Source organism: Pteropus medius, unplaced genomic scaffold (genome assembly GCF_902729225.1).
Source record: "Pteropus medius unplaced genomic scaffold, Ma_sr-lr_union100, whole genome shotgun sequence".
Lineage (NCBI taxonomy): Eukaryota > Metazoa > Chordata > Mammalia > Chiroptera > Pteropodidae > Pteropus > Pteropus medius.
The window spans coordinates 701,824-717,746 of record NW_024345599.1 but is presented as its reverse complement, the minus strand read 5'-3'; the positions used below and the strand labels follow the sequence as shown (position 1 = coordinate 717,746).

At 39.2% G+C, this 15,923-nt stretch overlaps 2 protein-coding genes across 10 annotated transcripts in view; both read right to left on the bottom strand.

The window, feature by feature from the left end:
* NOX1 (NADPH oxidase 1) overlaps positions 1–15,923 on the bottom strand; it is a 172,318-nt gene that overhangs the window by 38,431 nt on the left and 117,964 nt on the right. The gene's annotated exons all lie outside the window — the stretch shown is intronic.
* Positions 10,651–15,923, bottom strand: part of XKRX (XK related X-linked) — a 118,829-nt gene continuing 113,556 nt past the window's right edge. For all 4 annotated transcript variants that reach the window (XM_039874015.1, XM_039874016.1, XM_039874017.1 and 1 more), the window contains one exon: positions 10,651–15,913. In XM_039874015.1, coding sequence (XP_039729949.1) covers positions 15,168–15,913 — 746 coding nt within the window. In that variant the 3' untranslated portion in view covers positions 10,651–15,167. The remainder of the gene's footprint in view (positions 15,914–15,923) is intronic.

Sequence of the window (15,923 nt, the reverse complement as noted above, 5' to 3'; positions counted from 1 at the left end):
CATGACAAGCTAAGGCTTGCCATAATACATCATTCTTCATTACTGCCAGGCAATCCATTTGTTTTTAGCACAGGGTATGTAAAAGGAAAAATAATAGGATGAAAGTTCTGGTATATATCTGGGGGATCCGTGGTGAGGGAGGCAAAGTCTCTCCCATGCCATGAAGGCCAGAGTCAGCAATTTGATCTGCACTAGTTCTATGGAGAAATGTAAAGAGGCCTGAATTCTCATACATTGCTGGTGGGAATGCAAAATAGGATAGCCCCTATGGAGGGGAATTTGCTGCTATCTAGTAAAATTACATATGCATACATAAAGCAATCTCGCTTTCCAGAATGTATTCCAAAGACATACTGGAAAACATGCAAAATGACATATGCCTAATGCTATTCACTGTGACATTATTTGTAATATCAAAAGAATGAAAGAAACCCAGTACATCCACATAATGGAATAGTATACAATTATAAAACGGGATGAAGATAATCATATACTGAAATAATGACCCACAGGATATAATTGATAAAAAGCAAGGTAGAAATAGTTTTTATAGTATGTTACCTTTTGTGTACAAAAAGGGGAGAAATGCACACATACACACACATTTGCTTGTATTTTCCAAAAAGAAACATCAAAAATATAAACCGAAATCTAAACAAAACGAAACAAAACAAAAAACCTGGAGAAAGGAGAGAACAGAGTGCAGTGATAGGAATAGAAGCTATACTTCTGTAAATGTACCTTGCTATCTACTTTTGACTTTGGAAGCATAATTTAAAATAAAATTATGAAAATAAAAAGAAACAAATGAACCTCACTGTATATCATGTTAGTGGCATAGTTATACAAAAAAGAGAATAATTTGAAGTGACTTTAAAACAATATTTTGGCTGTATAGCCCTAGTGATATATGGTCTAAGGACAAAATAAACCACATACACAAAAAAATCTTAAACTGCCTTCAGTAGTCTTATTGTTAATAGCAATGTTAGCATTGTTATTTTGAAGTGGTTATTGGTTTATTTAGAATGAAGCAAGTATGAAGTTAATACAGTTAGAAACCAAGATTGTCAGAGTAAGAGAAAAAAAAGATGTAAGTACAAAATAAAGAAATTAGGTAAAACCCTGTACTATTAAATTTGAATTGGAAATATCATCACAAATTAATATTTTCATTTTTATTTTTCTTTTTGTCATCTTTATTGAAATATAATAGACAATTAGTTGCTTGTATTTACATTGTACAGTTCAATGAGTTTTTTTTTCAATTATCATTGGCATTCAATAATATACCAGTTTCAGTGGTATAGCATAGTGATCAGAGATCCACATAACTCGCAAAGCAATCATCCCACCACATCTAGAACCCCTCTTCCCCTTTACATATTTATTACATTATTAACCGTCTCCCCCATGTTATACTCTATATGTCCATGTCTATTCTGCAATTATCCATTTGTACCTCTTAATCCCTTTGCCTTTTTTTGTCCCCCCTCCCAAATCCTCTCCCATCTAGCATCCCTCTAAATATTCTATGAGTTTATTGCTTTTGTTGTTGTAGTTGCTGATTTTGTTCTTTAGATTCCACATACACGTGAAATCATGCGATATTTGTCTTTCTCTATCCGATTCATTTCATTCAGCACAATATCCTCTAGGTCCATCAAGGCAATACCTTTTTCCATCTCCTTTCTTTTATGCCGTGTTTGTCTTTTAATCTGAAGTGAGTCTCTGATAGGCAGCATATGTAGGGGTCTTATTTTCTGATCTATTTAGTCATTCTATCTTTTGGTTGGAGCACTTAAGTCTTTTTCACCTGAGGTACTTGTTGAGAGGAATGTAGTTGTTACCATTCTTTATTCCTGTTTTTGATACATGTTTTTCCTTCTTAAAAAGTCCCTCCAACATTTCTTGTGATACTAGTTTGGTGGTGATAAATTCCTTTAGCTTATTTTTGTCTGGAAAGCTCTTTATCTGTCCTTCGACTCTAAATGATAGCTTTGCTGGATAAAGTATTCTTGGTTGTAGATCCTGGGTCTTCATACTGCCAAATATTTTGTGCCAAGCCCTTCTGTCCCACATAGTTTCTTTTGAGAAATCAGCTGCCAGTCTTACAGGTGCTTGCTTGTAGGTAACTAACTGCTTTTCTCCTGTTGCTTTTACAATTCCCTCTTTGTATTTAACCTTTGGCATTTTAATGATGATGTGTCTTGGTGTGGGCCTCTTTGAGTTCCTGGTTTTGGGGCCTCTCTGAACTTCCTGGGGTTTTATGTCTATTTCCTTCACCAGGTTAGGGAAGTTTTCCATCAATATTTCTTCAAATAGCTCTCCAACATCTTGTTTTCCTTCAGGTACCCCTATGACACGGATATTTTTACCTTTAATAATGTCCCATAGGCTCCTTAAATTATTGTTATAGTCTTGGCTTTTTTCTTGCCATTATGATTGAGTGTCCTTGCCTTTCCCATCCTCTATATAGGTCATTTGATCCTCTTCTTTATTCACTTTACTTATTCCATTTAATATACTTCTCATCTCAGATAATGTGTTCTGCACTTCTGATTGGTTTCCTTTTATAATTTTCATTTCCATTTTTATGTTCTTTATCTCTTTGTTAAACTTTTCACTGAATTCACCTACACTTCCCATAAGTTCATTGAACATCTTTATAACCAGTGTTTTGAACTCTGCATCTGTTAGATTACTTGACTCCATTATATCTGGATCTCTGTTCTGTTCTGTCATATGGTTTCTGCTTCTTTGTCTTACCATTTTGGCTGCCTTTCCATGCCTGTTTCTATGTACTAAGCAAAGCTCCTAAGTCTCCTGGTCTTATTAGTGTGGATTTGTGAAGTAAGTGTCCAGTGGCACAGTCCTGAGAGGGGTTCAGCTGCAGGCCAAATTTAGCCCAAACCTCCACTCCTCCGGGGCCACCTGTTAAGATTCAGCAAGCAATCCACAGATGCTGTGCTTATAGTTGCCTCAAAGGGTCACACCAGAAAACGAGGCCAGCTGGCTCCAGTGTGAGTCTAGGAGCTGCTCGGCAAGGAGCACCTGACTCACCGAGGACACACCTGAATGTGGCTTGGGTGAGGCCGAGAGTTGGGGGAAGCAGAGTTTCAGGGAATCCTCGGGGCGGAGTGACCTCTGTTATCCAGTTTGATGATGTCACGGCTATGGCAGTGCTGTGTCCAGCACACTGGTAATGGGTAGGGCTCAACAGGGAACAATGAATACTGCTGGCACTTCTATACAGAACAAGTCTTGCCTCTGCCCTCACTGCAACAACTCAGTATCACCCAGTAAGTCCCTGGGGTCCCCTGCACAGCCGAACTGCCACTGGTGCTCAGAGTGGGCAGGTCCGTCACCGCTAAAGTCCACTCACAGACATGGCCCCTTTCAGAGGCATCTGCCACTGCTGCAGCTTCCGTCTCACTCAGCCACTTGGGACAGGGCAGCCTCGCGTCCTCGCCCCGTCCTACCTTCTGCCTTTGCAGGGTGATTTCTTAGATTTCTCCCTAGTTGTAGGACTTGGTCATCTAGATCCCAGGTGATTTTTCCTTGCTGTTTGATCCTTGTTTCTGTCACAACTTTGATTTGGTTGAACGGATGATGAACAGAGCCTCTATTATCTACGTCATATTTTTTTCGCCCTGCTATTTTTTCCTTTTTAAAAATGTTTTTCCTAGCTCTATCTACTGAACAACCCAGGAGCAATGACAACTCAACAGCAACAAATAACCTTAGCACCCAGGCTTTGGTCTTTAAATAGCATTTCCCACCTAAAGGAAACAGTCCTTTGTATAAATGGCTATCCAGGTCTGAGTCAGTAAATATACAAGATGAGCTGGAGATCTCCTGTAGCAGAAAGCAAGGAAGCCATCATAGATTACTAAAATTCTGTCAAAAGGGCAAAGAACCATTTTGAAGGGGATTCCACTGGCCAATGATGAGGCAATTTGTGCATAAAAGGGGTGGGGGAGATAGATAAGAGAAAAGGGAGTCAGCTATATGGTGATGAAAGATTTGACTTTGGGTAGTGAACACAGTGCAATATTATTGAATTGTACACTTGAAACCTACATAATTTTATTAACCAATTTCACCCTAATATATCTAATTAAAAATAAACAACAACAATAATGAATGGACATCTGGCTTTAGTTCAGGCATATTAAGAGCTCAGAAGTGGCATTGCTATCCTTACAAAAAAAAATTAAAAAATCAAAGTCACCAAAAATGGTGAAGTAGGTAATTCCAGGGCTCTGTCCCTCCACAAAAAAGCAACTAATAAGCTGTCAAACTGTCAGAATTAACTTTCCAGGAACTCTGGATCCTGGTTAAAAACTTATATGAATCAAGAGAAAGCTTAATTGCTGTGAGAGGATTTTTGGAATTTTAAATTGCCTGCTTTCCATTCTCCAGATTGGCGGCACCTGTGAAGATGGCTGCCCACATTCCTGGTGCAGGTTGGTTGTGTCAGAGGAAAAAAACATAGACCTTATTCTCAAAGAATCAGGCATGTGTACTTTGACCTGTCTGGTGGTTCCCTAAAGAGAGGTCACAAGAGCTTGCTTGTTTTGCCCAACTTCAAGTGTTCCAAGGGCTGAGGGAGTTTATTGGATGGTGTTTGCTGAAAGCATTTCAAGTCAAAGGTATTGGTCATTGCAGCCTGCAGCAAAAAATATCATTTGGGACAAGCAATAAGTAGACTGAAAAACATTGGAAAAGAGTTTAGGAAATGAGATACATGAAGAAATAGGGCTTTAAAAGGTTCCTGCGTATACCAAGAAATCAAGGCATACATATGCAGCTGAACACATGATCTGAAAGGCCTGAGAGGATCCTGACCTTTCACCACTAGCTGATCTTCAGACTCCAGGCAAGCAGGAAGCAGACGTTGAAATACAATTGTAAATGGCCTGGCTAAGCACTGAAGGACCACCCCCCAAAAGAGCCAATCTACAAAGTCTGGGAGAATATTACTTTTTTCTCTTTTTTTTTTCTTTACTGTTTTTGGAGGGGGGCCTCCAGGCATTTAAAGGAAAGCTCTGTTAAAACACTAGCTAATCACTAAGATAATGAAACACAGACATCAGTAGCCACACATGAGAGAATACAGACTTTAAACAAATAGTTTGGAAAAGTCACTAAACAAACAACAATTCACAAGCAGTAACAACAAATCCTGTGGAGAAGGGGGAATCTGGGTTCTAGAATTTCAATTTATAATATTAAAAATATCCAGTTTTCAACAATAACAAAAAAATGAAGCATGCAAAGAAACAAAAACTGTAGTCCGTATATAGGAAATATTCTACCTATTTTCAAGGCATCAGGGCAGGAGAGGGGGAGAAGGGCGAAAGAAAACAGGGCTTTGGGAAATGTAGAATATCATAAAGAAGAAAATTGTCACCTCTAGGCCCACCACGAAGCATTAACAAATTGAGATCTTGATGTGTATTTATACACCTTACAGACATTTTTCTATGACTATATATACAATGTCTTTTTTAAAAAATGAAATTTGGACTATTCTGTAGTATGTTCGTTTCTGGCCTGGCTTTCGGTTAGTCTTTCTTTTGCCTGTGTGTATTATTATATCCTTTGAGTAATCATGCTAAAGTATATCAAAACATTATATAAACATTACTTAGTTGAATTTCATCTTCCCACAGCTGTTTCATTAACTACAATCAGCCTTTTAATGAATGTCTACCATATGTGCCAAAGAAATGGTCATCTCTGGTTTGAACACTTGCAGCTGGTGTCTTGGCTTCTAGTTTTACTCTCATCTAATCCTTTCTTCACACAAACACCAAAGCGATTTTCCTGAAATAGACCTATGTCATTCGTCTGCTCAGAAATCTTCAGTGTAAGAGGTTATAATACTGTATGAGTCATTTGTATGACAGTCTCAAAAAACAAAACTATAGGGACAAAAAAAGAGATATGTGGTTACCAGGGGTTTGGGGTGTGGGGAAGGTGTGACTATAAAGAGGTAGTACAAAAAAATTCATATTGGGATTGTAGTGGTGGTTACACAAATCTATAAATGTGTTAAAAACCATGGAACTATACATTACTCCAGAATGTCAATTTTTCTATATTTTTTTAAAAAGCCTTTGATGGTTCCCCATTGCCTACAGGTTCAAATTCAGGACTCTTCGCTAACATTTGCAAAGCCGTCCACGGTACCCTCACCTCCAAGTCTATCTTTATAACCTCATTTATCACTGAGCCTCATCCCTAATGCACACTATATTCCAAAAACACTGTAACTACTTGCTGTTCAGTGAACATATATGTCATGGACCCTGACACCTCTGTCTTTACTTGTAATGTTCCCTCTGCTAAAATGCACTCCCAGCCACCACCAATAGCAACCTTACTTATCCTTCAAGCCTGAGTTCAAATATCACATCCTCTGCAGACCTCAGTTCCTCAGTCAGAATTCAATCTCTTTCCTCAGTGCTCCCATAGCACTTTGCTTATGTCATTGCCTGATACTGCCAAGTATTACAGGGAAAGCCCAAGCAGAAGCAGGCTCCAATGTTATGCAATAAAATCCCAAGCCCCACTCAGAAATATTCACTTAGTGACAAGCATTCACATTCCTTCTGTTCTTGTCTTAGTACCCAACACCCTCCTGGTTTCCAGGACAGCTTATACCTGTAGACTTTAGATTTGCCGTTATTTGCCTCTCCATCTTTCAAACCCCAGCTTCGACTTCATTATCAATTAAATAACTTCTGGCTTTTCTGCGTTGGCACTGAATTCCTGACTTGGCCCCCTAGAAGAATCAATGGCATGATTCTTCCATGCCATTCTCAGGGACATTCTAGTTTTCTGGTCTGGCTATGCCTATTCAATCTCACTCTCCTGGCTGGAAGACAAGGGAGCTTCATTAGCAGGTGTGGGTACCTGGAGCTGAGGTTGGCAGGAGGAATGTTTCATTGGCAAGCAAGCCAATCCAATAGGGAATACCGAATTGGAGAGTTAATAAGGCAGGCAGAGGGTGGTAAACAAGAGAAGCAGAGCAATCACCAGTTTATTCTCTATACCTATGAATTTGTTTCTGTTCTGTTTGTTCATTTATTTGTTCTTTAGATTCCACATATGAGAGAAAACATATGGTACTTGTCTTTCTCTTTCTGACTTAATTCACTTAGCATAACACCCTCTAGGTCATCACAAATGGTAAGAATTCCTTCTTTTATGGCCGAGTAATATGCCATTACATACATAAACCACAACTTCTTTATCCATTCATCTTTTGATTGGAGCACTTAATCCATTTACAGTTAAAGTAATTACTGATAGGTATGTAGTTATTACCATTTTATTAATTTTCTTATTATTTTTATACTTTTCTGTTCCTTTCTTATTCTCTTGCTCTCCTCTTGTATGTTAATGACTTTCTGTAGTGTTGCATTTAGATTCTCTTCTCTTTATTTCTTGTATATCTCTTGTAGATTTTTGCTTTGTAGTTACCATGTGCTTCATATATACCAAGCTATGTCTATAGCAGTCTATTTTAAGTTCATAGTCACTTAAGTTCAAATGCACCCTAAAATCACAATTTTTACTCACACTTTCCATATTTGTTTTAGTCATTATTTTTTCTTTTGTGTGTTTGTGTGTATTCCTTAATTTATTGTTTAATTACACATAACCTTACTACTTTTGCCCTTTAACCTTTGTATTAGCTTTATAGTTGGTTGACCCACTGCTTTTATTATGTTTGCCTTTGTCTGAACATTTTTTTCTTTGTGATACTTTCTTACACATATTTTTGAAGTTTTCTGTTCTTCAAGAAGTCCCTTTAACATTTCTTGTAATACCGGTTTGGTGGTGATGAAGTCCTTCAACTTTTTCTTGTCTGGGAAGCTCTTTATCTCTTCTTCTTTCATTCTAAATGATAGCCTTGCTGCATAATCTTGGTTGAAAGTCTTTGCAGTTCATCACTTTGAATATTTTTTGCCAATCCCTTCTGGACTGCAGAGTTTTTATTGAGAAAGCAACTGTCAGTCTTATGGGAGCTCCCTTGTAACTATCTCCTTTTTCTTGCTACTTTTAGGATTTTCTCTTTGTCTTTAACATTTGTCATTTTAATTATAATGTGTCTTGGTGTGGGCCTGCTTTGGTTTGACTTGTTTGGGACTCTCTGCACTTCCTGGACTTGTATGTCCGTTTCCTTCACCAAGTTAGGGAAGTTTTCCATCATTATTTCTACAAATAAGTTTTCAATCCCTTGCTCTCTCTTCTCATTCTGGTATCTCTATGATCTGAATGTTGTACCAGAGGTCCCTTAAACTATTTCTCATTTTTGAAATTCTTTTTTTTCTTTTTGCTATTCTAATTGAGTGTTTTCCACTACACTGTCTTCCAAATTGCTTCATCTGATCTGCTATTGATTCCATCTAATGTATTCTTCATTTCAGTTATTGTAGTTTTCATTTCTGACTGGTTATTTTTTATGGTTTCTGTGCCCTTCTTTATGCTTACTAGCTCTTTGTTGAAGTTTTCACAGAGATCATCTACTCTTCCCTAAGTTCACTGAGCACCTTTATAACCAGTGTTTTGAACTCTGCATCTGGTTGATTGCTTGTCTTCACTTTGTTTAATTCTTTTTCTATAGTTTTGTCATATTTTTTTTTTCATTTGGGATATGTATGTCTCATTTTGTCTGCCTCCCTGTGTTTGTTTCTATGTATTAGGTAGATCTTCTACATCTTCCAGTCTTGGCAGTGTCCTTTTGTAATAGGTATCCTGTGGGGCCCAGTGGCACAGTCTCCCTGGTCATCTAAACTGGGTTCCTCAGGGTGCCCTCCTGTTGTAGTTGGGCCTTGACTGCTGTTGGCACATCATGGGTAGGACTGACCCTAAGGCTGACTCACTGTGAGGATTGGTTGTGATTACAGTGAACAAGGTGCTGTGTGGGGGCTGACCTCACAGAGCAAGATTCACTTTAGTGGGGTTCTGGTGCCTGTAATGTCAACCCTTTGGGCACTAATTGAGTGGTGCTGTGGTGTGATCTGAAGCTGGTCACCAGGTATATTTGTTCTGGGGCCTTTGAGGAGGGGCTCCAGTACAGGCCAAGGTGGGCTGCTGCCTGTGTCCAGCCAGGGGCCACCTGGTAGGAGCTACAAAAGTGATCTGCAGCTGGTAGCTGCCTATGCTTGACTGGAGGTGCCTGGGAGGGGTTATGATGTGAACCGAGGCTGGCTACCACTAGCGCTGGACTTGGGGCCGCTTGGCAAGAGGTACTGTCACACAGAGACCAGATGCTGCTTTTTGTGGTTCTGTGAGCTAGTTATTGCTTGTTTGGGGTTTGTGGACTTTTGAGAAATTTTAGGGAAGTCTGAAGCATGGGCCCAGGCTGGCTGCTTGTATGGATTAGCCTCTGTTACTGTGATCTACTAGTTCAATTCATCTAGCAAATAAGTCATTGCTAGTCTTATTTTTTATACAGTGTTTTTTCCTACATACATTTACTTTTTGAAGTAATATATTTTTCTGATAACGAATATCATGTAGTTATACAAAATTTAAATATCGAAAACTACTTAACACAGAAAAAAAACCAATAATCTCTCCAACCTCCCCAACCAGAGTACTGCTATAGTTTGGAACACTTTTCTTCAGGCCCCCCACCACCATCATATTGTTTTGTTTTGTTTTTACAAAACTGGGATCATTGTTAAAGTATTATTTTCAATTTTTTTTATAAAAGTTTCATACAGAGTGAGCATGTGTCAAAGTTTAATTTTAATCCATGAAGGAGGAAACAAGCAGGGTGGCAAAATTAACTCAAGAGGCTATGAAAATTGGTATTTTATAGTCAGTTAAAACAAAACAAAACAAAGAAATGCTAAGATAATATTGCTAAGTTAAAGGCATAGTTGATTAAAATCATATAGGGCAATAAGAACCAAAGTCATGGTGTCTTCTTTAGGTGGAAAAAAAATTCATTGCATCTTAGCAGTTTTACAGAATTGTAAAACTGGACCCTAATCAATTGTGCTAAATTACAATTCTCTAGACCTAGAGAGTCAGATGACACTCAGACATGCCTGTTAGAAAATGCTCTTAAGACATTAAAGCATTAAGTAATCATCTTTCCCCTCTGTATTAGTTTCCTAGTGCTGCTATAATAAATTACCACAAACTAGGTGGTTAAAAAAACATATTTCTTATAGTTTTGGAGATCAGAAATCCAAAACTAGTTTCACTGAGCCAAAATCATGGTGTTCACAGGCCTTGCTTTTTCTGGAGGCTCTACGGGAGAATATATTTCCTTGCTTTTTATAGCTTCTAGAGCTGTATTTCTGTTTGTGGTCCCTTCCTCCATGTTTAAAGCCAACAGTGTAACATCCCAAATCATCTCCGCCTCCATTCTTACATCACCTTCTCTCTTGTAAGGACGTTAATGATTATATCTAGCATACCTGGATAATCCAGTGTAACTCCCCATTTCAAGGTCAACTGGTTAGCAACCTCAATTCCCCCTCCCCGCTTAATTTTCCCTTGCCATGTAACATAATATACTCAGATTTTGAGATTAGGATGTGGGAGACCTTTTGGAGGGGGACATTATTCTTCCTAATACACCCTTCCCCCCCCCCAAATTTTGAGTAATTCTTTACAACCTCATCCTATGCATTTTTTTCTCTAACCTGATTTTTCTACCTGTCTTTTCACTCCACACTGGCTGTACACATCTACCCCATTTTTCTTAATGGCTTAATAGTATTCCAACTATGGAATTGCCAGAATTTAATCAATTCCATATAGATGATAATTTAAGTGTTAGCAAGTTCTCAATTACAAAATGCTGCAATAAACATTCTATACATACTTCTTTGCACAACTGTAGCTATGCTTCCAGAGGAAAATTCCCTAGAGGTTAAAAATCTGAGACAATTAATTTTGATGAAGACTGACAAATTGCCTTCCAAAATTTTGTGCTAATATTTTTCTCTCATACCAGTAATACATGAGTGCCTGTTTATCTCCAACGTCACTTATACTAGCTATTTGGGATTTACTTTTGATTCTTTCAGCATCTATAAATCACTTTGAGATATTCACATAGGTTTTCCTGGCACAAAATAAGAATCTAATAATTGTTCAATAAATTGAAGGTTAGAACAATGTAAATCCACATATACAACTCGGAGGACTTCTCCTAACAATGATACAGTAGTAACAGAGTTAATGTATGTAAGTGTGCCTTAAATATTACGCAGTACTATTCAGTTATTTCCATACACAGAGGTATGTTCTTTTCACACACAGTTCTCATATCTCACATAATTTGGCCTTGCTACCTCCCAGTGTCACATGCTATGTTTTGTTGTCAAGGCTCATAACTTCCACTAAGAACCCCAGAGGCTCTAATGTCTAAAGTGTGTGATTGATGGCACCAGTCCTTCAGGAGGAAAGGCATAAAATTATGGGTATATGTGTCCCCTGAAGATAGCAAGAAAGCCCAATAGCAAACACTTCAGGGAATGAGGATTCCCAGCTCTGGGTAGGTAAATATTTTGGAGGATCCAGAGTCAACTGATTTTATACTAAAGGACTTCTCAGAGACAGAGCTCCATGGGTTTAGATGAGATATCCTAGTGAGTACCCTACTCTACAGCTGCCCACCCACCCCCACACTGGGAAATAGCAAAATCTACTCTGTAATGCTAAAGACCATGACCTTGTGAGGTACACGCTTGAGGTGGTTAACTGAAAGAGCACTGAAAGTTGACCTAGGTTCTCAGGACTGTGACAGCTTGGAGAAGGGGTAATATTCTTCGCCATCCACATTCTATGAACTGTTCTAAGAACTAGGAATAAGCTTCTCAGTGAGAATGAGGGCAGTGTTGGCAAAAGTATAAGAGAATATGCTTCAGCATTGCCCTGCTCTGATTGGTTGTTCCTGGGGAAAGAATTCATACAAACCTGAGTGGAACTTTCTCCTTTCAGTTTTATTCCCATGACCAGAGTCTGGAAGATGTATGTTTAAGTACAGGAGGCAAAATCCTGAAACTAAAAGGGGAATGGTTCCCTCTAGCATTCTCCCGCACCCCACCCCCACTCCCACTCCCAGGAATAACCTACAAGTACATGTGAACACACAATGGGCTTTTCACCCCAGGCCTTTTAGGATTTAACTCTTCTCTCTCTAGAGTAAGTTGAGTGGTATCCCTTTATTAAGTATTTGTGATATGAACCCCAATAGTTCTCATATCTCATTTGTGATATGTATCCCTTTAAGTATTTGATATGAACCAAGCAATAGCTCAGAAAATATTCCTGAAATCACTAACATATTAAAATGATTTCACAAAGGACCTAAGAGGACTTAGAGGCTTGTATCATGATTAAGAATGTAAGCTCTGGAACCTGAGCACCTAAGACTAAATCCTGGCTCTCACACTAGCTGCGACCTTGTGCAGGTCACTTTACTTTTCTATGCCTTAGAATCTTTATCTGCAAAATAGGGGATAAGGGTTGTTTTGAAAATTGAATGAAATAATCCATATAAAATACCATGCCAGACATATAGTAAGTGTTCATTAACACTAGCTATTATTTAATTCTCCTACAGTGCCTCATGGTTATTTTCTCATAGTCTTTAAAGCATTTGTGGAGAAAACAAAATTGACAATTAGTTTATTTAATACATTTTCTATCATGTTCATTTGCCCATACTTAGCCTACTGAATTTCCAATAATATGAGAAAAACTGTTGTTATGGTGGCCTGTCTCCTTTCCTTCAACTTCATGGTTCTGCCTTCCTCTTCTGAGACCAATTTGCTGGCCCCATCTCTGCCTCTTCTCCCACTCAGTCAGACTCCCTTCTTCACAAGTACCTTGTATTGCTTTAAAATTTCAAAGGGTAAAAAGAATAGTCAATTAAAAGTGTTGGCATACGGAAGGAGGCACTTCCCCTACCTAGCCACCATAGTCCACAATTCCTTTTAATTCTACATATCTAGAAGATTGCTGTGGAACAGAAAGGCCACAGCCTATAGGAAGTTCTGAAGGTTCATTTGCATAATGTATCACTAGAGTCTCTTCTCCTTGGGTAAGGGCAGCAGGTTTTTCAGGTCAGAAGCTGCTCCACACCCCTTGCTCTAAACTTCCTGCATTCCCGGGATATTGAGTCACTAAGGCTGGAGAGGATACGTGGGGAAAATATGCCTGGTCCAGTACCAAGACATGTTTTTCTGCTCTGTGTATCTCCATTTTAGCTCTAATTAGCCTGCCTTGCTTACTGTGTGTCTCTTTCTATGTTTCCATAGCATCCGCCCCTTAAGTAGCTGATTCACGTGGCTTTTATAGAGCAAATTATAGTTCCACACTGCTTTTGCTTTTAATGGAGAGAAATTCTTGCTTGAATTCCAAAGAGGCAGTGTCTTCTTCTAGATGTCTCACAGATTCTTTCTTTCAAATTCACCTTGAATAATATAGTCAAAAGATAGCAGTGTGAGCTTTTTATAAAAACCTAAGTCTCTTCTTCATCATGAAAGATGTAACAAGGGAGTTGGGTTGAAAAAAGAAATCTCCAATGCTCCAAAGCAAGTCCCTCCAGTCTCCCTCAAATTATGTGGCATCCAATCCTTTAGGCCCAAATATAGTGGTTGAAGATTAGAAAACCATATTAGATATGCCAGGTAATAAGACAATTCTGGCTAATAGCCTTGCTACTTAGAAAGAGGAGTTCCTGCAATATGTCCTGATACTGGATAAGAGGACTGGAAATGGCTAAAGATAAATCCTCAGCACAATTCCAAGAGCAAAATTGGATGGGGATGAGAAGCCTTGGGTCACTGTTCACAATTCCTCACAGAAATTATGGTACTGTTACACAATACCAATGAGTTCTTCTCACCAACCTGGTCTGTGAGGGGCAAACATTAGTTAGGTAAATGCTGTGATTCTCAGTCCCAATAGGCAGTGGCCATAGTAACCTTAATTCCTTAGTTACCTTAGCTGACATTCTCAATGAAATACTCAACTGAGATGTAAACATTGAGATACATGAGAAAGGGAGACCTACATTCATCCATTGTGGGTGTGGGAATGATAAACATATGGTCCTAATTCGAAAATAAAATTCTGCGTCAGAAACCAGTACTGATGATTTAATGTGATCTGGTTTCCCTCCTCTGCCTTCACTCTACCTTAAAATGTTAGCCACCATCCTAACCCTAAGCATGAAGGTGATGCCCCAGCTACTATTGCCTTCTCTCTCCCTTAAAAAAACATAATTTTTCAGATCAGTAGAAGACACAATGAAATCTTCATTTCTTCCACATATTAGAAACATTTTTTAATTACAGTTCGGCTTCTCTGAGGCCCATATCAAGTAGCAAAACTCCAAAAACACAGAAAAGCTGGGTTGGAGAGAATCCCATATAATGAGGCACAAAGTGAGAGGTTTTACTCAACCACTCCACTGGACAAAATGGAGGCCCATGCAGGTCCCTGAGAAAAGCTCATTGTGGCATATGCCCTGAAGGAATCTTACTCTGCACTCCCTCCTCAGAGTGTGCCTAGTAAGGGCCACTGAAAAGACAGGTCCTTGATGAATAATCACTAGTAAAATCCTAATGGGGAGGTAACTCATCTGGGGAGAAGCTCTTTTATTAGTGGAGGTTTTCTTCTTTTTGGAATTAAAAGACCCCAGCCATGCTTACAGTTATAGGTTCCACATTAGTTAGACTATATTCTGGGGAGTATCCATAGCTAGTAAGTCGTCACATTCTCTGATCAATTAGGATACTTTCTGGTGAGATTCTGGCTTCAGCTCAGCATGAGAAAAGCTCAGTAATGCCTCAAGCAAATGAGCAGAGCTAGAGGATCACAGAGAGCCTAAAGTGTGTTATCCTGTGGGGCAGGCAGACAGATGACGTAGGTGGGAGGAATGTAAATGTTATCTCTGACCCTTCTGGGTATATGGTGGCTACCATGGTGTCCAAACATAGCAATCAATCTTAATAAAATAAAACCCATTTGGGGGCTTCTCTTTCTTCTGATAGGCTTACTAGAAAACTCAAGAAAATGTCCAGGTGAGTACTCACCCAAAAGCCTCATTCTCTCTTTCAATTTCACAGCTGCTCTTGGCCACCCCCAACCCATCTCCAAATACCCAGAAGACAGAATTAGACAATGCTTTGCCTTGCTTCAACATCAAAGGATGGCTCCAAGTTCTCAACCCTGCCCCGAGGGTGCCAGTGACAGCAGACACAGTGGAGGTAGTCCACTACATTGTGGGTGAAGAGTGAGCGCAATGGATGCAAGTACTGGAAAAAAAGGAGCATGAACCCAATGGAAACTAGGTAAGCAATAATGAGCTGCAGGGCAATCAAGGAATGACAGTAATTCAGTAACACTTTCACTCCAAAGAACTTAAAAACCAAGACCATGATCACATTCTCTACCAATCTCACACTATAGTGCAGGCCCATATGTCCCCAGTTCTGACCTTTTTCAACAAGGTCCCTGTCTGCCAACTTCAACTGCAAAGCTGACCAGCAAGAGAAATTGATGCCAGCATAAAGGACGGTAACAGAAATCAGCACCACCAGGGTGCCAACTCGGCTGAAATTTTTCTCAATATTATTGGGCATCTGGGCACCACTCCTCCAGAATTTAACCCAGGGCTCAAAGAGGATGATCAGAAAGTTGAGCAATAAAAAAGGCACAGCCTTCAGTTTCAAGGTGGCTGAGAAAAGCACCAGAATGAGGAGGCGGGAAGTAATCTCCAACGTCCGCCAGATGGTGATGCAGAGGACTTCTAGTGGCCCAAGGCGAATCTTGTATTCATCGTACTTGATCTGGATAGCCAACATATTGCAGAGGGTAGCCCCATACGTGACAGATATCAGGGAAAAGACCATTAGCACAACTGTAAGAAG